The sequence below is a fragment of the Acomys minous genome (genome assembly GCF_964271855.1).
Source record: "Acomys minous genome assembly, chromosome: 3".
Classification (NCBI taxonomy): domain Eukaryota; kingdom Metazoa; phylum Chordata; class Mammalia; order Rodentia; family Muridae; genus Acomys; species Acomys minous.
Window position 1 is genome coordinate 18,028,180 of NC_140485.1, and position 20,251 is coordinate 18,048,430.

Consider the following 20,251-nt stretch of genomic DNA (forward strand, 5'->3'; position numbering starts at 1 on the left):
CTCCCTCCTGCCCCCTTTCCCCTCTCCCCCTCCCTCCTGCCCCCTTTCCCCTCTCCCCCTCCCTCCTGCCCCCTTTCCCCTCTCCTCCTCCCTCCTGCCCCCTTTGCCCTCCCCCCTCCCTCCTGCCCCCTTTGCCCTGTCCCCCTCCCTCCTGCCCCCTTTGCCCTCTCCCCTCCCTCCTGCCCCTTTGCCCTCTCCCCTCCCTCCTGCCCCCTTTGCCCTCTCCCCCTTTCTCCTGCCCCCTTTCCCCTCTCCCCCTCCCTCCTGCCCCCTTTTTCCTCCCCTCCCTCCTGCCCCCCTCCTCCTCCCTCCTGCCCCCTTTTCTCTCTCCCCCTCCCTCCTGCCCCCTTTTCCCTCTCCCCTCCCTCCTGCCCCCTTTGCCCTCTCCTCCTCCCTCCTGCCCCTTTGCCCTCCCCCCTCCCTCCTGCCCCCTTTCCCCGTCCCCCTCCCTCCTGCCCCCTTTGCCCTCTCCCCTCCCTCCTGCCCCCTTTCCCCTCTCCCCCTCCCTCCTGCCCCCTTTGCCCTCTCCCCTCCCTCCTGCCTCCTTTGCCCTCCCCCCTCCCTCCTGCCCCCTTTGCCCTCCCCTCCCTCCTGCCCCCTTTCCCCTGTCCCCTCCCTCCTGCCCCCTTTGCCCTCCCCCCTCCCTCCTGCCCCCTTTCCCCTGTCCCCCTCCCTCCTGCCCCCTTTGCCCTCTCCCCCTCCCTCCTGCCCCCTTTGCCCTCTCCCCCTCCCTCCTGCCTTCTTTCCCCTGTCCTCCTCCCTCCTGCCCCCTTTCCCCTCTCCTCCTCCCTCCTGCCCCCTTTCCCCTCTCCCCCTCCCTCCTGCCCCCTTCCCCTCTCCCCCTCCCTCCTGCCCCCTTTCCCCTCTCCCCCTCCCTCCTGCCCCCTTTCCCCTCTCCCCCTCCCTCCTGCCCCCTTTCCCCTCTCCTCCTCCCTCCTGCCCCCTTTGCCCTCTCCCCCTCCCTCCTGCCCCCTTTGCCCTCTCCCCCTCCCCTCCTGCCCCCTTTCCCCTCTCCTCCTCCCTCCTGCCCCCTTTCCCCTCTCCCCCTCCCTCTTGCCCCCTTTCCCCCTCTCCTCCTCCCTCCTGCCCCCTTTCCCCTGTCCCCCTCCCTCCTGCCCCCTTTCCCTCTCCTCCTCCCTCCTGCCCCCTTTCCCCTCTCCCCCTCCCTCCGCCCCCTTTCCCCTCTCCCCCTCCCTCCTGCCCCTTTCTTCTGTCCCCCTCCCTCCTGCCCCCTTTGCCCTCTCCCCCTCCCTTCTGCCCCCCTTTGCCCTCTCCCCCTCCCTCCTGCCTCTTTCCCCTCTCCTCCTCCCTCCTGCCCCCTTTCCCCTGTCCCCCTCCCTCCTGCCCCCTTTGCCCTCTCCCCCTCCCTCCTGCCCCCTTTGCCCTCTCCCCTCCTTCCTGCCCCCTTTGCCCTCTCCCCCTCCCTCCTGCCCTCTTTCCCCTCTCCTCCTCCCTCCTGCCCCCTTTCCCCTGTCCCCCTCCCTCCTGCCCCCTTTGCCCTCTCCCCCTCCCTCCTGCCCCCTTTGCCCTCTCCCCCTCCCTCCTGCCCCTTTCCCCTCTCCTCCTCCCTCATGCCCCCTTTCCCCTCTCCCCCTCCCTCATGCCCCCTTTTTCCTCTCCCCCTCCCTCCTGCCCCCTTTCCCCTCTCCCCCTCCCTTTTGCCCCCTTTCCCCTGTCCCCCTCCCTCCTGCCCCCTTTGCCCTCTCCCCCTCCCTCCTGCCCCCTTTGCCCTCTCCCCTCCCTCCTGCCCTCTTTCCCCTCTCCTCCTCCCTCCTGCCCCCTTTCCCCTGTCCCCCTCCCTCCTGCCCCCTTTGCCCTCTCCCCCTCCCTCCTGCCCCCCTTTTCCCTCTCCCCCTCCCTCCTGCCCTCTTTCCCCTCTCCTCCTCCCTCCTGCCCCTCTTTCCCCTCTCCTCCTCCCTCCTGCCCCCTTTCCCCTGTCCCCCTCCCTCCTGCCCCCTTTGCCCTCTCCCCCTCCCTCCTGCCCCTTTCCCCTGTCCCCCTCCCTCCTGCCCCCTTTCCCCTCTCCCCCTCCCTCCTGCCCCCTTTCCCCTCTCCCCCTCCCTCCTGCCCCCTTTCCCCTGTCCCCCTCCCTCCTGCCCCCTTTGCCCTCTCCCCCTCCCTCCTGCCCCCTTTCCCCTCTCCCCCTCCCTCCTACCCCCTTTGCCCTCTCCCCCTCCCTCCTGCACCCTTTCCCCTCTCCCCCTCCCTCCTGCCCTCTTTCCCCTCTCCCCCTCCCTCCTGCCCCCTTTCCCCTCTCCCCCTCCCTCCTGCCCCCTTTGCCCTCTCCCCCTCCCTCCTTCCCTCTTCCCCTCTCCTCCTCCCTCCTGCCCTCTTTCCCCTCTCCTCCTCCCTCCTGCCCCCTTTCCCCTGTCCCCCTCCGTCCTGCCCCCTTTGCCCTCTCCCCCTCCCTCCTGCCCCCTTTCCCCCTGTCCCCCTCCCTCCTGCCCCCTTTCCCCTCTCCTCCTCCCTCCTGCCCCCTTTCCCTCTCCCCCTCCCTCATGCCCCCTTTCCCCTCTCCCCCTCCCTCCTGCCCCCTTTCCCCTCTCCCCCTCCCTCCTGCCCCCTTTCCCCTGTCCCCCTCCCTCCTGCCCCCTTTGCCCTCTCCCCCTCCCTCCTGCCCCCTTTGCCCTCTCCCCCTCCCTCCTGCCCCCTTTGCCCTCTCCCCCTTTCTCCTGCCCCCTTTCCCCTCTCCCCCTCCCTCCTGCCCTCTTTTCCCTCTCCCTCCCTCCTGCCCCCTTTCCCTCTCCTCCTCCCTCCTGCCCCCTTTTCCCTCTCCCCCTCCCTCCTGCCCCTTTTCCCTCTCCCCTCCCTCCTGCCCCCTTTGCCCTCTCCTCCTCCCTCCTGCCCCCTTTGCCCTCCCCCCTCCCTCCTGCCCCCTTTCCCCTGTCCCCCTCCTCCTGCCCCCTTTGCCCTCTCCCCCTCCCTCCTGCCCCCTTTCCCCTCTCCCCCTCCCTCCTGCCCCCTTTCCCCTCTCCCCCTCCCTCCTGCCCCCTTTCCCCTCTCCCCCTCCCTCCTGCCCCCTTTGCCCTCTCCCCTCCCTCCTGCCTCCTTTGCCCTCCCCCCTCCCTCCTGCCCCCTTTGCCCTCCCCCCTCCCTCCTGCCCCCTTTCCCCTGTCCCCCTCCCTCCTGCCCCCTTTGCCCTCCCTCCTCCCTCCTGCCCCCTTTCCCCTGTCCCCCTCCCTCCTGCCCCCTTTGCCCTCTCCCCCTCCCTCCTGCCCCCTTTGCCCTCTCCCCCTCCCTCCTGCCCCCTTTCCCCTGTCCCCCTCCCTCCTGCCCCCTTTCCCCTCTCCTCCTCCCTCCTGCCCCCTTTCCCCTCTCCCCCTCCCTCCTGCCCCCTTTCCCCTCTCCTCCTCCCTCCTGCCCCCTTTGCCCTTCCTCCTCCCTCCTGCCCCCTTTGCCCTCTCCCCCTCCCTCCTGCCCCTTTTCCCCTCTCCTCCTCCCTCCTGCCCCCTTTCCCCTGTCCCCCTCCCTCCTGCCCCCTTTGCCCTCTCCCCCTCCCTTCTGCCCCCTTTGCCCTCTCCCCCTCCCTCCTGCCCTCTTTCCCCTCTCCTCCTCCCTCCTGCCCCCTTTCCCTGTCCCCCTCCCTTCTGCCCCCTTTGCCCTCTCCCCCTCCCTCCTGCCCCCTTTGCCCTCTCCCCCTCCCTCCTGCCCCCTTTGCCCTCTCCCCCTCCCTTTTGCCCCCTTTGCCCTCTCCCCCTCCCTCCTGCCCCCTTTCCCCTCTCCCCCTCCCTTTTGCCCCCTTTGCCCTCTCCCCCTCCCTCCTGCCCCCTTTCCCCTCTCCCCCTCCCTTTTGCCCCCTTTGCCCTCTCCCCCTCCCTCCTGCCCTCTTTCCCCTCTCCCCCTCCCTCCTGCCCCCTTTCCCCTCTCCCCCTCCCTCCTGCCCCCTTTGCCCTCTCCCCCTCCCTCCTTCCCTCTTTCCCCTCTCCTCCTCCCTCCTGCCCTCTTTCCCCTCTCCTCCTCCCTCCTGCCCCCTTTCCCCTGTCCCCCTCCCTCCTGCCCCCTTTGCCCTCTCCCCCTCCCTCCTGCCCCCTTTCCCCTCTCCTTCTCCCTTCTGCCCCCTTTCCCCTCTCCCCCTTCCTCATGCCCCCTTTCCCCTCTCCCCCTCCCTCCTGCCCCCTTTCCCCTCTCCCCCTCCCTCCTGCCCCCTTTCCCCTGTCCCCCTCCCTCCTGCCCCCTTTGCCCTCTCCCCCTCCCTCCTGCCCCCTTTGCCCTCTCCCCCTCCCTCCTGCCCCCTTTGCCCTCTCCCCCTCCCTCCTGCCCTATTTCCCCTGTCCCCCTCCCTCCTGCCCCCTTTGCCCTCTCCCCCTCCCTCCTGCCCCCTTTTCCTCCCCTCCCTCCTGCCCCCTTTCCCCTCTCCTCCTCCCTCCTGCCCCCTTTTCTCTCTCCCCCTCCCTCCTGCCCCCTTTTCCCTCTCCCCCTCCCTCCTGCCCCCTTTGCCCTCTCCTCCTCCCTCCTGCCCCCTTTGCCCTCCCCCCTCCCTCCTGCCCCCTTTCCCCTGTCCCCCTCCCTCCTGCCCCCTTTGCCCTCTCCCCCTCCCTCCTGCCCCCTTTCCCCTCTCCCCCTCCCTCCTGCCCCCTTTGCCCTCTCCCCCTCCCTCCTGCCTCCTTTGCCCTCCCCCCTCCCTCCTGCCCCCTTTGCCCTCCCCCCTCCCTCCTGCCCCCTTTCCCCTGTCCCCCTCCCTCCTGCCCCCTTTCCCCTCTCCTCCTCCCTCCTGCCCCCTTTCCCCTCTCCTCCTCCCTCCTGCCCCCTTTCCCCTCTCCCCCTCCCTCCTGCCCCCTTTGCCCTCTCCCCCTCCCTCCTGCCCCCTTTCCCCTCTCCCCCTCCCTCCTGCCCCCTTTCCCCTCTCCCCTCCCTCCTGCCCCCTTTCCCCTCTCCCCCTCCCTCCTGCCCCCTTTCCCCTCTCCTCCTCCCTCCTGCCCCCTTTGCCCTCTCCCCCTCCCTCCTGCCCCCTTTGCCCTCCCCCCTCCCTCCTGCCCCCTTTGCCCTCCCCCCTCCCTCCTGCCCCCTTTCCCCTGTCCCCCTCCCTCCTGCCCCCTTTGCCCTCCCCCCTCCCTCCTGCCCCCTTTCCCCTGTCCCCCTCCCTCCTGCCCCCTTTGCCCTCTCCCCCTCCCTCCTGCCCCCTTTGCCCTCTCCCCCTCCCTCCTGCCCCCTTTGCCCCCCCCTCCCTCCTGCCCCCTTTCCCCTCTCCTCCTCCCTCCTGCCCCCTTTGCCCTCTCCCCCTCCCTCCTGCCCCCTTTCCCCTGTCCCCCTCCCTCCTGCCCCCTTTGCCCTCTCCCCCTCCCTCCTGCCCCCTTTGCCCTCTCCCCCTCCCTCCTGCCCCCTTTGCCCTCTCCCCCTCCCTCCTGCCCTATTTCCCCTGTCCCCCTCCCTCCTGCCCCCTTTGCCCTCTCCCCCTCCCTCCTGCCCCCTTTGCCCTCTCCCCCTCCCTCCTGCCCCCTTTCCCCTCTCCCCCTCCCTCCTGCCCCCTTTCCCTCTCCCCCATCCCCTTGTACTCAGAAAGGGTGACACCCCCCCCCATCAGCCCACCCAAGCACACCAAGTCGCATCATTTCCTGATAGATTAATTCAAAGCGGAACCCTAGACAGGCTTCCACAGATGAGATGGCAGGGACAAAAGCTCTGTAGCTACAAAGGCCAGCCAATGATGACAAGTCATGCTTGCGGTGTCTCCATCTGTACAGCTGAGAGCAGGGAGCGAAGAGTCCCACTAGGGCCAGAGGGAGGAAGGCATCTTAGTGCTAAGTATCTTTGACCTGAAGAGTGAAAGATTTTATGATAGTAAGTGAGAAACAGGGAGTATCTCAGGAAGATGCCCTGAGTGCAGGGTAAACAAGATGGGGACTACAGACTCCATCACCACCGACATCACTTGTCCCGTTCCTGTGTTCTTGCTGCCACTGCAGAAAGCACTCATTTTATTCTCCCCTATGGAGAACAAAAAGTAAACACTGTGCCAAACACAGATCCTAAGAGTGCCACATCCCTCCAGTCTTGTATGTCTGTGCACACACTGAACATTTGCATGTGTGAGTGCAGCCAGCGAAGAGGCAAAGTTGAAGTGGGTGTGAGGATGGCTGGAGGCGCAACGGCCTGAGTTTTTGGTGGGTAATCTGGAGGGCAAGGCGAAGCTGGAGTCAGCATTTATTGTAGGGAAGAGGAGTTGAAGGCAGGCATGGTGATGCAGGCCTGTAAGTTCTGCTTCTCAGGAGGCTGGGCGGGAGGAGCCCAGGGTCAAGTTAGGGCCTGCCTGGGTTATAGGGTGAGTTCAAGACCAGCCTAGGCACCTTAGCAAAACCCTGTCTCAAAATACAAGAGAGGGGAGGAAGGAGTAGGGAGGGAGGGGGATAGGAAGGAGGAGGAGGAGGAGGAGGAGGAGAAAGAGGAGGAGAGGGAGGAGGAGATGGAGGAGGAGAAGGAGGAGGAGAGGGGGGAGGAGGAGGAGGAGGGGGAGAAGCAGTAGCAGCTGTTGATTTATGGTTACTATGTTTCTGGTGGGGCAGGGGAGGAGCCTGAAGATGGAATCATTACTGAGTAAGTCTAGGTCCAGGTAAAGGGATCCTTACCCAGGTGGGCTGAACAGAAGCAGGTGCAGGCAGGTGGGACTTTGAAGTCGGAAGAAGGTGGGGCAGATAGTGGTATGGGATCTATCAGTGTGAGGAGAAAAACTGAAGAGCCTGGGATCTGCTGAGCAACTGCTTAGCAAAGGCAGGAGTACCCTGGGCTACCTGGCATCTCTGAGGTAGTATCTCCTGACTCCTCCCCTCCATCTGCGTCCTGTAGGCTCCATAGCACTAAAGGTCCCCTAGGCAGGGGTGCCTCCTGGGTGCTCCCCACATTTCCATCACCATGTCTCAGCCTCCCCCAGGGCTCCATGCAGACTTCTGTCTTCTTTTAGCCTGAGGCTTCCCTTGGAGGCACAGGCGGACAGCCTTTCCTACCCTTTCTCTCAGACTGCTTGCCTCATTCAAAGAGGCTCGACTGGGAGGACTGCCTGAAGGCAAGCCACAGGAAGCAGGTCTAAATTCAGTAACACCTACTTCCCAGCAGGCTTCTGGCCCCAGGATACACGGAAACCCACTACAGCCCAGATGGGCAGCCTGTGGTGCTGTTCCCCAACCACACGGTAAGACACTTGCGTGGGCTGTGAGGACAGCGTGAGGGGTGCATCCTATACCATTTTGCATGCCTAAGGAGGTGGTAGGCAGCCTTCAGAGCCCGCTTCTTCCTTGTCCCTCCAACTTGAGCCCCTACTAAGATTTGGGTTTGAGTTCTTTCCTCCCTAGGATCATTGCCATTATCGTGGGCACGTGAGGGGTTTTCTGGGATCCTGGGTAGTCCTCAGCATCTGCTCTGGGATGAGGTAAGAAGCTGGCAGAAAGGGCTTGAGCCTGGGGCAGAGGGGAGGGCTAGCTCTTACACACCCCTGCACTCCTCTGCGCTACAGTGGTCTTATTGTGCTCAGTGGCAATGTCAGCTATTATCTGCACCCCTGGGTTCCTGGGGACTCCAAGGACTCCTCAACCCACAAGATCTTCCGGATGGAGCAGCTGTTCCCTTGGAGAGGGGCCCCGAGAGACAAGAACTCCAAAATCAAAGGACAAATGGCTACCCTTCCTCATGTCCCCCAGAGCCTGGTAAGGGACATAGACCAGAGTGGGAACAGTCCTTCAAACCAGAGGAGACGGGAATGCAGGCCCAGGATGGGGTCTCCGTGTTTTAATTCAGAAGCTGAAAAATTAAGTTCAAGCAAAAGTTGTTTAACAATCTGTTTTGGGGCCGGTGGCCTGTGGCCAGGACTTGAGTCAAGCAGTCTGCCCCTCACAGGTGAGGCGAGAGGCCCGCAAGAGCCCCAGGTACCTGGAACTGTACATAGTGGCTGACCACACTCTGGTGAGGAAAGACCCGAGAGGTTTGACGGGGCTGGCCTTAAGCCTGCTCCGCAGCTTACCACCCAGGGATCTCTGCCTTCCCAGTTCTTAGTCCAGCACCAGAACTTGAGCAACACAAGACAGCGCCTCCTGGAAATTGCCAACTGCGTGGACCAGGTTGGGTGGCTAGGGCTCTCGAGGGTGGGTATGAAATTGAAAAGCTCTGTCCACCCCTAGCTCCCCCCCTCAACCCCCCCCCCCACCTCCGTACAGTGGGTGCCTAGTTCCAGGCCTCAGCTGGTCTCTTCCTCAGATTCTCAGGACTCTGGATATTCGGGTGGTGTTGACCGGTCTGGAAGTGTGGACTGAGAAGGATCACAGCCGCGTCACGCAGGACGCAAACGCAACGCTCTGGGCTTTCCTACAGTGGCGTCGTGGGCTGTGGACCAGGCGACCACACGACTCCACACAACTGCTCACGTGGGTGCCCTTTTGACACACAAGGGCTGCGGGTGGTCTTTATTTCCAGCTCCACCCAGTCACGCCCTGCTCCATCATCCTTAGGGGTCGCACCTTCCAGGGCACTACTGTGGGCCTGGCGCCTGTGGAGGGTATGTGCCGCGCAGAGAGCTCTGGTGGTGTGAGCACGGTAAGCTCCGCTGGGGACCTAGGAGGTGAGGGGTTTGGCCAGGGTATGTGGTCCTCACTGAAGCCCGACTCTCCAGGACCACTCGGAACTCCCCATCGGCACAGCGGCCACCATGGCCCACGAGATAGGACACAGCCTGGGCCTCCGCCATGACCCTGACGGCTGCTGCATGGAGGCAGACGCAGAGCAAGGAGGATGCGTCATGGAGGCAGCCACAGGGTATGCACAGAAGGTCGGTGACGCCGGACCTGGACACGTTGGGCTGCGTTTCTTTGGTTACCCCTCAATTCCCTCTTCTGTAAAGTGAGGGGAGGGTGACAACAGCTTGTCATTGGTCGTCCCTAGGGCCTGGGCTGCCGGATCTTAGCGCCACAAGCCTCCTGTGTGTGATTATGAGTCCTTTCCCCTTCCTTTTCTAGACCAGGAGCTTAGCTTAGGAGGTAACCGCACATCTTGGCTGCTGTGAGGCTAATTTCAGGGCCCAGAGTGCAATAGTAGCCAGAGCTTAGTTAGAAGGTGGCTCCCGCACCAACCGACATCAGCCTCCCTTTGGCAGGCATCCATTTCCGCGCGTCTTCAGCGCCTGCAGCCGCCGCCAGCTACGCACCTTCTTCCGCAAAGGGGGCGGTGCGTGCCTCTCCAACACCCCGGGCCCGGGGCTCGTCGTGTTGCCCATCAGCTGCGGAAACGGCTTCGTGGAAGCAGGAGAAGAGTGTGACTGCGGTTCTGTCCAGGTTAGGTCATCTTCTCCATCCTCGGCGACCAGTGCTGACCCATGCTCCCAGCCTACTCCTGGGGCTAGCTTGCTGCGCCTTCACGTGTTCTGTTCTCCCCTTTCTGACTTTAGAAGTGCCCAGACCCCTGCTGCTTTGCCCACAACTGCTCTCTGCGTGCAGGGGCGCAATGTGCCCACGGTGATTGCTGTGCGCAGTGTCTGGTGAGGAGGGCTCGGGATACTGGGGAGCAGCCTGTTGATCCTAGCTGGGCTGGTGCTTTCTGGTCCCTTTACTAAGAATGAACTTGACCCTGTGTGTGTGGGAGGGGGGAGGGGCGCTTATTTGGCACTCCCTCTGGCTTTCAGCAAAGATCCCTGACTCTCCACTGCCTCTCTGCTCTCCCTTAACGGGGTCACTGGTGTAGCTGAAGCCTGCAGGCACGCCTTGTCGTCCCGCTGCGAGTGACTGTGACCTCCCTGAGTTCTGCACGGGAGCCTCCCCGCATTGTCCAGCAGATATTTACCTACTGGATGGCTCACCCTGCGCCGAGGGTCGTGGCTATTGCCTAGACGGCTGGTGTCCCACGCTGGAACAGCAGTGCCAGCAGCTTTGGGGGCCTGGTGAGACTTCACGGTTGCTCTAGTGCCCTGACCGCTCCTGGAACCCAGGGGTCTTCTACTGTGGAACCGAGGCCCATGCTGCCTCAATTCTTCTATCCCCATTCTTCCTCAGGATCACAGCCTGCCCCTGAGCCATGTTTCCAGGAGATGAACTCCATGGGGAATTCTCAAGGGAACTGTGGCCAGGACAGCAAGGGCGGCTTCCTGCCTTGTGCCCAGAGGTGAGGTTTACAGCTACAGAATAGGGCAGGGCACGCAGAGCTCAAAGATGTTGACACTTTCCACATTCTCCCCAGGGATGCTCAGTGTGGGAAGCTGCTCTGCCAGGGAGGGGAGCCGAAGCCACTTGTGCCACACCTAGTGACCGTGGATTCCACGATTCTCTTCGAGGGCCACGAAGTGACTTGCCGGGGAGCCTTTGTGCTCCCTGATACTTATCCGGACCAGGTTGACTTGGGTCTGGTGGAACCAGGCACCCGCTGTGGACCTAGAATGGTGAGCCTTGCCCACCCAACCCCTCCTGGTCACTGAATTCTCCATGCCAAAGTGTCCTCCTCATTGCCCAGTGGGCACAATGCCCATAGGTGTGCCAGGATAGGCGTTGCCAGAATGCTACCTCCCAGGACCCGGAGCATTGCTTGACCACCTGCCATAACCATGGGGTGAGTAGCCTAAGGGGTCAGGGTAACCTCAGAGGTCCTTGACCCCATGTGACTTTTCTATCCTCTTCTTAGGTTTGTAATAGCAATGGTAACTGCCACTGTGCTGCAGGCTGGGCTCCACCCTTCTGTGACAAGCCAGGCTTTGGTGGTAGCTTGGATAGTGGTCCTGCACAGCCTGCAGGTATGCCAGCGGGCTGGGAGCAGGTGGGCACCACCCAGGTAGTAGCCTGCTTGGCACTCAGCACCCTCATCCTCCACAGACCGAGATGTCTTCCTGCTGGCCATGCTCCTCAGCTTCTTCCTGCCTCTGCTCCCTGGGGCTGGCCTAGCCTGGTGCTACTACCAGCTCCCAACATTCCACCGGGGATCCCAGTGGTGCTGCAGGAGGAACCCCATACGTAACAGGTAAGCTCAGTGCCAGCCTCTGGGGACTCTAATCCCTCTTCCTGAGAATGCCCCTGTGGCTCCTGCTTCTCAGAACTCACCAGGGCTTTGGTGAGTGGGAGGCGGGAGCTGAGGCTGAAGGAAGCTGGATGGGCCCCTTACTCTCCTCTCTAGAGGTAGTGAGAGCCCATAGGCAGTGGGAGGAAGTTCATGGTGGGTACCACTGCCCTGACCAGCACTCAGTGGGGATGCTCTTTCCTCCCTCCCCCAACACAGCTTCTCTGGTTCACTTCTGTGTCTCCCACCAGGCCCTGGCTTTATACCTCGATTTTGCTATTTTCCTTTTCCTCCCTTCCTCTCTCCCTCCCTCCCTCCCTCCCTCCTTCTCATGTACTCCAGCTGGCCATTCCCCACATCCTTTGCCCTAATCGCTTGAATGGGGGCTTCGAGTTCCTCAGTCCTAAGCCCAGCACAGCTTTGCACTCCCTGCTAGTAGCCAGCTATGGTGTTGACTGCTCCTGTGCCAGGACTCAGCGCCTCTGCGCTCTGCAGATCATGATGCTGCAGACCCAATTCTCGGGTGGCACAGAAATGCCAAGTGATAACAAGCATGGTCTACCTAGGGCCACCTCTTCACTGGACCCCCTGGGCAAGTCAGGCACAGCATGTCCATGTCTGGATTTGGAAGAGTCCCAGGCCAGTTGAGAGAAAGGGCAGGGTTTGGCTGGAGATGTGAATAGAGGGCCTCTCAGGCAGGGAAAGGCACCAACAGCGCCCCCCCCCCTCCCCGAGACAGCAAGAAGGCCTTGGAAAAGCCAGGTAGTGAATGGGGCTCAAACAAGGTGGGGGGAGGGCACTTGGGAGGGACACTGCAGGGGGGGCACCTACACAGGAGCATCAGGGTGGGGTCCCAAGGGCAGCAGGGAGTATTTGGGTGAAACATCAAAAGAAGAAGCAAGGCCTTGTGGGAAAGGTACAGGCAGCCAAAGGTGGCTCAGAGTCTAGAGTGGCAGAGCTCCGCAGCTGAAAGGAGCGCATGAAGACAGGGCTCCTACCCCACCTTGGGGCCTGAGCGAGGCCCTCATCTAGAGTGAGTTCGGCGCTAGAGTGGAGTCACCTTGGGAGAAGCACTGGGTCTGGAAAGAGAGGAAGTTGCCAGCCCTGGAGGCCCTGGGTCTCTAGTGAGGTCTGGCCATCTCAAGGATGGACTAGGAATGTGAACCTGAAGCCGGGAGTGTGGACAAATGAGTCCTCACAGAACTGTGGGTCATGCTATGGGGAAGCAAGCCCCCTTTGCCTGGCTTATGGCCGCTTTCCAAACGTCTGAACTCCTATCTGCTGTATAGGCCCATCAGTAGCCCCTGCAGGGACCAGCCCTCGGACAGTGTTCATGCCGTGGAGTTTGGCTCCATCGCTGCTGCAGGAGAGCCCCCACCCCCGCGTGAGTGTAGCACTTGGGCCATGGAGAGGGAGGTGTGGGGCGGGTCCTTACCCTCTGCCTCTTTCCAGGTACCCTTTTTCTTCACTTAACACCCGACCTCCTTCAATCCTTGTGTCCTGCTCAGCCCCAGGGATCAACAGTGTTTGCTCTCTTCGTTTCTTGCATTGTTTTCAGACCCTGAGAACTCTGTGATCACCTGAGGACTACCCTGTGCCACACAGACCTGCCGATCCCCATGGTAGTATGAAATAAAAACCTACAGTAGTTTTGAGATGGGGTCGTGGGTATGCGTATGTTTCCACAGGGAGTGAAAATATATGGCTACCAACTAAACTTATAAAGATTAGATCTGACCATATAACAAGTGAATCTTAAGAGCTACCTGGTTCTTAACAGCTTGACATTGTTCCTTACAGCTTGGAGAACTAATGCCCTCTTCTGTCCTATTGGTGTATATGCAGGTAGAGCCCTGTATTTGCAAAAAGCAGGACAATGCTGAAGACAGCAGGCAGCATGGGTGATTTAACCCCAAAAGCATGCCTCTGGCACCTCGAGCAAGATGCCTCAAATGATATTCCCTTGAAAATTATATATGTACTAACATACCTGTACTAATGATTTATAAAGTCTGCTTACTTTCAGAGCAAAAAACAGGACAATTATGAAGATCGAACTTCTGCCTCTGGCACTACTACTTCTTCCAGAAATTGCATGCATATTAACAATAAATCGGCTAGCCGAAAGGATCGATCCCAAAAGGACTGGACAAAAAGCAGCTAGCTTTTCCAGCGCTTGGCCAATATATTATTTTTCTTGGGTACCCGAAAAATATTTTTCTCTTAAACAGCATCAAGTAATTTTGAGAACACGACTCCCCCATTCCCAGTAGGTGGGATGTGTGTTTTTGGTGGGTTACCAATGCTCATCTTTGCCTAACGGGGTTATTTACAATTAATAAAAGTTCATTTGGGGATTTCTTTCTTCTATCTTTCTTTCTCTCTTACTTTCTATCCCTTTTAATATTAAGAAAAAGGGGGGAAGGAAGGGAGGATACAGGATTGTAGAATAAAAGGTAGATTATTGAATCTACTAACTTAAAAAATTCTACATTGGTATTGTAGATTGATGGAAATTTAAGACTTCTGATTGACGGAAATTTAAGACTTCTACTTTTGCTTCACATTGATATGAACTTAAATTGTATATTCCATTCATTTTTGCCTTATGTATTGTATGTTATATGTTGACAAAATATTGTATATTGTATGTTAGAAATTTACGTTCTTTTTGTTCAATGTTTATTTGATGTATTATTTGTACCACTAATGTCTTATAAAAAACTGTTTGGAATCATCGGGGATAAAAGTTGGTATTTAGTTACGTAGAAATCCTATTAGATACTCACTTTGTTATAGAGCAGGTTTGTTTAATAGCTTGTCTATGTCTTCAAAGGAATAGATTGATAACTGTAAGAATAGATAGATTTGCTCTTCAAACTCTTCAGAGATCCACAGAATATGGCATTTAATGATGAGGGCTTTCCTGACAGAGAGAGACATCCGCTCCTGGCCGCCTCTCCATTTACATCATTGAAGATGGGGGCTTCAAGAGACGCTGGTGACAGAATGGTCACTAGACGGAAAAACTGCTCTGCTACTGCTCTTATCTCTATGGCTGATGACAGGCTGACTGTCTGCAACGATCAACAATGATGCTGGAAAGATGACTGTCCAGCTTTAAAGAGAATAGATGGACCAGACCGTCGGATTTCCTGCTTCAAAAAACAGTTCGTTGGATGTTTTGGGCCGAAAGGCTGAAGACTGATTGCCCCAATGAAGGAGAGAATTCGGTGACTATCCAGGCAGTCTGCTCTCTCTGTACTCTACAACTTGGAAGTTGCCTGCCAGCAAAAGCAGTTCGTTGGATGTTTTGGGCCGAAAGGCTGAAGACTGATTGCCCCAATGAAGGAGAAAATTCAGTGACTATCCAGGCAGTCTGCTCTCTCTGTACTCTGCAACTTGGAAGTTGCCTGCCAGCACTTCCTTTATTAGATAGATTTTCCTTCTTGGGTCTCTGATGGGATTGAAGACTAGATAGCCACAGTGTTACTAGAAGCTTTAGTAGATTAATAATTACAATTTCTCATGAAAGAAAAGGACTCTCTTTGGTAGGATAGTGGTATACTTTCCCTTAGGTTAACAAGTATAAAAAGGACTTTGTTATGTTCTTGATTCCTGATGAGTATGTATATATGTATATATGTATATATGTGTATATAGTTCTTAATTTTTTAGAGAGAAGGGTGAGGTGTAGGAAAGATTAAGCTTTGTCTCAGGTGGAAGCAGTCTTGGCGGGCTTTATCCTTGGGGCACACCATGAATACCTTGTGAGAGACTGTTTGGAGCCTTCCTGGGCTTGGAATTCAGGAAGCCTACCTAGGAACCCCACCGTGGCTATTGTTTTCCTAATTGACCCTCGAAGGGAGAAGGGACCGCCCTTTGCATATGACTGGGAAGGTGGGGGAGAGAGAAAAAAAAGAGGTAGAAGGAGAGAGGAAGAAGGCTCGGGAGAGAGGAAAGGACCGGACCAGCTCGTGGGACTGAGACACCTAAGGACCCGTCCTGCTGAACGGATTCCAGGAGGTTTTAATCTTCTGTCCCTTTAACCTTTTTTTCCTTCTTGTATATGCTAGTTGGGTTGTATAATAAAGTTTAATTGTTAATAAACTGAGCCAACACCCTGGTGCCCTCCCACTGCCCACTCACCATCCTCTTCCTCAGCTACCTGCCTACTACTCAGATTATGAGCTTGTCTCAATAAGAAAACGAGACATGACTCCCAAGAAAAGCTGTTGTCATGGAAACCAGGAAGGGAAGGGAGAAGCCTTGGTTCCTCTTGGGTCCTCACTGAGGGAGGGTAGGTGGGCCCTGCCTCATGACTTATGGCCTCAGGCACCAGTTCTTAATGAATGACTCCTCTCTTTGCCACTTCAAGTCCAGAAGCCAAGAGCCTGTCTCTGGAGAAGGGGACCTCCTGAGGCGAGGAGACAAGGAGAGGTGACCACTGACTGCCAATTCAGGAACCTGGGCCCCAAGGGCCAGCAAGTCTGCTGAACTCTTGTACTTCTGAGCTGGGTGCTCATCTCTTCCCTACTCACCCCAGGGACCCCAGAGCCACCTGTCGAGAGTCATACTATTCCATAGTGTCAGAATGTATCTAATAGCAACAAACCTACAAATTATGTAAGTGTTGTTGGCTGCAATTTGCTGAAAGAGTTTGAGGGGTTTTCTAATGGGCCACTGAGAAGGATGACTGAGAAATAAAATAAAATAAACTTGGAGGCTCACACCTTTGATCTCAGCACTTGGGAGGCAGAAGCAGGCAGATTTCTGAGTTCAAGGCCAAGCCTGGTCTACGAATTGAGTTGAGTTCGAGGGCTACACAGAGAAATTGTGTTTTGAAAAACAAACAAACAAACAAAAAACCAAAGCTGAGCTCAAAAGAAGACGCCTGTAATCCCAGCACTCCGAGAGGCAGAAGAAGATGGATCTCTGTGAGTTGGAAGCCAGCCTGGTCTACAAATCTTGAGTGCAGGATAGCCAAGGCTACACAGAGAAAGCCTGCCTTGGGAAGAAGAAAAAGAAAACAAGGAAGAAAAACAAACAAACAAACAAAAAAAAAAAAACCAAGCAATCAAGCAAAAACAAAACAAAACCAGCAGCAGCATGTACAGACAGAGGAAACTGCACAGGAGCACTTAGAACAGCTCAGCCCCAGCACCAGAGGCAGTATGGCAGAATTTCAAGGTCCGTGGGGCAGAAGTGGGGTGCGTTACCCTTTCCTGAGGACAGGAGAGGTTTCACAGCACAAACCTGAAGGGGGTGTGAGATAGGCAGCTGGTACCCTTTGATGCGAACTCACTGCGGTGAAGGATCCTCCCCAAGGAGGGATGTCTGTTAGGGAGGACTCACCATCAGTGTCTCTGTAGGCGGCTGCCAACATCTGTGAGGGGGAAACTGAGCAGCTGGTGGATTTCAACATTGCATTTTAGCGCTGGGCTCTCTCGTTTGTGTAGGGGGCTTGCATTGCCTTTGCAGCAGCTGTGAGAGAGGCTGCTGTGAGTGCGTATGGCCTCATTAGCTCCAGCCCAAATCCTAGTGCCAGGCAATCTTGATTCCCCTTCACATCTGGCCACTGGCAAACACAGATTCTTTTTATTACAATTTTAACTGCTAATATTAACTAATAATGTGTACATAATACGCATCACTCACACTATGTATGTATGTTACGGGATGGCTACAAAAGGGTCATGGGGGAAATGAAGACGCAGCTCAGCTGCTAAGAGTACATATTACTGTTCCAAAGGACCAGGGTTCAATGCCTAGCAAATATATCAGGTGGTTCATAATCACTGTAACTCCAGCTCCAGGAGCCCTGATATATCTGGACTTCACAGGTGTGCTAGTGCGCGTGTGTGTGTGTGTGTGTGTGTGTGTGTGTGTGTGTGTGTGCGTGTGTGTGTGTGTGTGTGTGTGTGTGTTGAAGCATGAACTGAAATTGGTAAAGTGCTTGCCTAGCATACACAAAGCCCTGGGTTTGGTATCTAACATGTTAGAATTATTCTCAGTACCACACAAAGAAATGCCCAAACAAAGCAAAAGTGCCCTGGTAAGACAAAACTATCGTCTTGAACAAGAGACTGCACTCCACAGAGCCAGCACACCGGGTGGGAAGTGCGCTTGGATTTTTTTTTTTTTAATTTGTTTTTTTGAGACAGGGTTTCTCTATGTAGCTCTGGCTGGCCCAGACTTGACTTGTTGACCAGGCTGGCCTCCAAATTCACAGAGATCCACCTGCCTCTGGCTACAGAGTGCTGGGATTACAGACGTGTAATGAAGGTGGTAGCTGTTCTTTTTGCCGCTGGTGGTCTGCCCTCACAGTCTTTAGAGGTTAGCTACTTTAAAAAGACTCTGTGCAAAAGAAATGAAGGGGAGCTGTAAGGCAGGAGGAGGGGGTGACATGGGGGGCCCTTAAGTCACTTAAGTTTGAGAATGTAGAAGGGGCTTTGTGTAAACAAAAATTTTGCCAGATTGGGAGATTAAAACGTTTGTATAAAGGTTTTACAAGGTGGGGAGATTTTTAAAAATTGAATTCATTCTTATGAACAAAAGTTTTACACTAGTGTTTAATAGAAAAAAAATTGAGTTTAATGTCTCTTACACACCACATAAACCAAATACATTGGTGTATACCTGTCGTGGTGGTTTGAAAGCATGTGTTCCATATTTGTGGGCATTTGAATATTTGGCACCCAGTTGGTAAGCCTGTTTGGGGAGGTTTAAGAGGTGTGGCCTTGCTGGAGGGTGCTTTGATAAGAGTAGGGCTTGAGGGTTCAAAGCCTCCCTCCACCCCCAGTTTGCTCTCCTTGCTTCCAGTCTGTGGTTTGAGTTTGAGCCCTCAGGCCTCAGCTTCCAGCTTTACCACACCCGATGCTGAAATGGGAACTTCCCCAGGAATCTCATGCTGGGAGAAGGAAAAGGTGCCAGCCAGTCACCACAAAGAGATGTCATAAAGTTCTAACAACTTGTCAGACTATCTCACAGGATAGGAAGGAAGCCCAGATAAGGATGGGTGAATGAATAGTGGGCAGGGCTGACCAGGACCACCTGGCTGCACAAATCCCTGGCCTCGTATTTAAACTTTAATTTCACTTTAGAACTTGGGCAGGACAGTGTGCCCTGGAACTCATTGTCTGTCTTCTCAGTGTGGCCACACAGAACGCATTCCCTTTTTTCTGCCTTCTGCTTTTTTTGGCTTGCTCTTTTAATGGCTTATTGGGACAGGCATCCAGACCTGGCTTGGGACACAGCTTGTGGCTGTAAGCAAGTGTATAAACTGACATCAGGGCCGCTCCAAGTTTTCATTAAAGGGAAGATTTTGTTTTGTTTTGTTGTAGATAAAGAGAAAGAACAGCCAGGGTATATGGAAGAGTTCAGAGCAGAAAGAAGCAGACATGGCCGGGGCTGTCTACAAGAGGGAGATTAAATAAACAGGCTGCCCACATAGTAGGTCAGCAGGTTAAGTCCTAATTGGTTTCATGGCACATTAACTTGGTTGTGAGGTCCAGCAAAAGTTCAGTCTCTTTGAGCTAAGGAGGTATTTTCATAAATGCCTCTTATTGCGCACACCAGCTAGAGGCCAGCATGGGAAAAAACCCAACCGTGGTGAGTGGGCCAAATGCAGCCTCCCAGCTGCCTTTGCACAGGAGAGAGCCAATTGTGGTGAATAGGCCAAGTCAGTCCAGGCCACTAATTGCTTTTTCTAGGCCTGTTCTTAAAAGGATTGTATTTATATTTCAAATAGCTTTTTTAAAAAGAAAACTATGAATGTGAAAATTAGCATACACTTTAGTGCTCAGAAATAGAATTTTGTTGGAGCACAGCCATGCTCTTTCTTTCTGGCGTTGATTGTGCGCGGGCGTTCTGTGCTACAGAGACTAGCCTGGGAAGCTGCGAATACGTTCTTCTAGTCCCTTCTGGCCTCTTTTTAGACAGGGTGAGCCCCACACTACACAGCTACATGTCTGGGGCAGTTTTTTCAGCGGTTCAACAGTTCTTGTCGAACACAGTCACCCTGCCATCATGACGTCACTGTTGCTCCCCAATGTAGGAATGAAAATCGTTTGTCTCGCCGCCACAGTATAATTATGCAAAAGGCCGTATTAGGTCAGACGGAACACTTTTCTCCCAAGCCCAGCCCTTCTCTCCCTGGCAAGGCTCCAGTCGGTCCTGGTCTGCCTGCACTGACTCCAGGCTATGTTTGGCTGACTGCTTACCTGGCACGTAGCCCTCCTTGGCCCTTTGCTCTGCCAGTCCTCAAGCTTGGTCCCAAGGCACTGCACTGAGCCAGCCCCACCCTGGACTTTCCTACAGCTGGCAAGCTCTTTTCTGCCCTGCCCTGCCCTGCCTCAGCCCCTCCACGCTCTTCCAGAGGACTAGAGTTTGGTTCCTAAGTCAGCTGCTGACAACTCCAGCTCTAGGGGCTCTGGCGCCCTCTTCTGGCTTCAGGTAGCATACACACAGACACATAAAAATCTTTTTCTTTCTTTCTTTTTTTTTTAAATAATGCTGTCTTAATCTGACCAGATGTAAGACTGACTCAGTAGAAATAATCCAGAAAACAAATAGTCGGAATTCTTGTCAAGGATGGGAATAAGGTGAGGAAGAGCTAAAACCTACAGGGGAAATCGGGACGGGCTTCCTAAACGGGTTGCTTCCTTTCTTGTGGGTCGGTGGCAGGGAGGACCTGAGTGAGAAGACAAGGAAACAGGACTCAACCGAGAGACTGCCTCACTTGGGAAGAGGCATGGCAAATGCAGTGTGGGATCCTGGATCTGAACTCGGGTTTTTGTTTTTTGTTTTCATTTTATTGATTGTGTGTGAGAGAGACAGAGAGTGGTGGGGGAGTGTGAGGAGTGTGTGTGTGCCTTGTCAGAGGACAATTTTAGGGCATTGGTTCACTTCTGCAGTATGGGTGCAGACTGAACTCAGGATGTCAAGTTTGGCCACAGGAGTCTTTACTCAAGGAGCTATCTTCGTTTTGTTGTTGTTGCTTTGATTTTTATTTTTGTTTTTGTTTTGAGACAAGATCTCAGTGTAGCCCAGGCTGGCCTTGAACTCCTGATCCTTCTGCCCCCTCCTTCCTTACTGTTGATTCCAAGTGTTAGCTTCACAGGTGTATGCCGCCATGCCCTGTTCTTGGGACAGAAAAAGGTCATACATTGGGAAACTGGAGAATTTAAATGGTTGTAGCTTATTTCACAGGGTACCAGGGCTGTTTTCTGCATGTTGTTCCTCATCCATGACCATGTCAGAGAGCTGAGTTTAGAGTCTGGGTGGGCGGGATACC

General features: G+C 56.0%; 1 protein-coding gene across 4 annotated transcripts in view; it reads left to right on the forward strand.

Annotated features, from left to right (window-relative positions):
- Window positions 1–15,999, forward strand: part of ADAM33 (ADAM metallopeptidase domain 33) — a 28,197-nt gene extending 12,198 nt beyond the window's left edge. The window contains exons 4-22 of one of the 4 annotated variants that reach the window (XM_084775252.1): window positions 7,045–7,123; window positions 7,284–7,360; window positions 7,445–7,634; window positions 7,825–7,890; window positions 7,974–8,045; window positions 8,182–8,348; window positions 8,433–8,517; window positions 8,594–8,749; window positions 9,060–9,251; window positions 9,365–9,454; window positions 9,658–9,853; window positions 9,966–10,074; window positions 10,150–10,348; window positions 10,438–10,515; window positions 10,588–10,696; window positions 10,776–10,920; window positions 12,246–12,340; window positions 12,515–12,578; window positions 15,335–15,999. In XM_084775252.1, the coding sequence (XP_084631378.1) occupies window positions 7,045–7,123; window positions 7,284–7,360; window positions 7,445–7,634; window positions 7,825–7,890; window positions 7,974–8,045; window positions 8,182–8,348; window positions 8,433–8,517; window positions 8,594–8,749; window positions 9,060–9,251; window positions 9,365–9,454; window positions 9,658–9,853; window positions 9,966–10,074; window positions 10,150–10,348; window positions 10,438–10,515; window positions 10,588–10,696; window positions 10,776–10,920; window positions 12,246–12,340; window positions 12,515–12,540 (2,131 nt within the window). In that variant the 3' untranslated portion in view covers window positions 12,541–12,578; window positions 15,335–15,999. Of the gene's footprint in view, window positions 1–7,044; window positions 7,124–7,283; window positions 7,361–7,444; window positions 7,635–7,824; window positions 7,891–7,973; window positions 8,046–8,181; window positions 8,349–8,432; window positions 8,518–8,593; window positions 8,750–9,059; window positions 9,252–9,364; window positions 9,455–9,657; window positions 9,854–9,965; window positions 10,075–10,149; window positions 10,349–10,419; window positions 10,516–10,587; window positions 10,697–10,775; window positions 10,921–12,245; window positions 12,341–12,514; window positions 12,579–15,334 lie in introns of those variants that run through there. The other 3 variants (XM_084775253.1, XM_084775254.1, XR_014777857.1) reach the window with 3 other exon arrangements.
- Window positions 16,000–20,251: the final 4,252 nt, after the last annotated feature.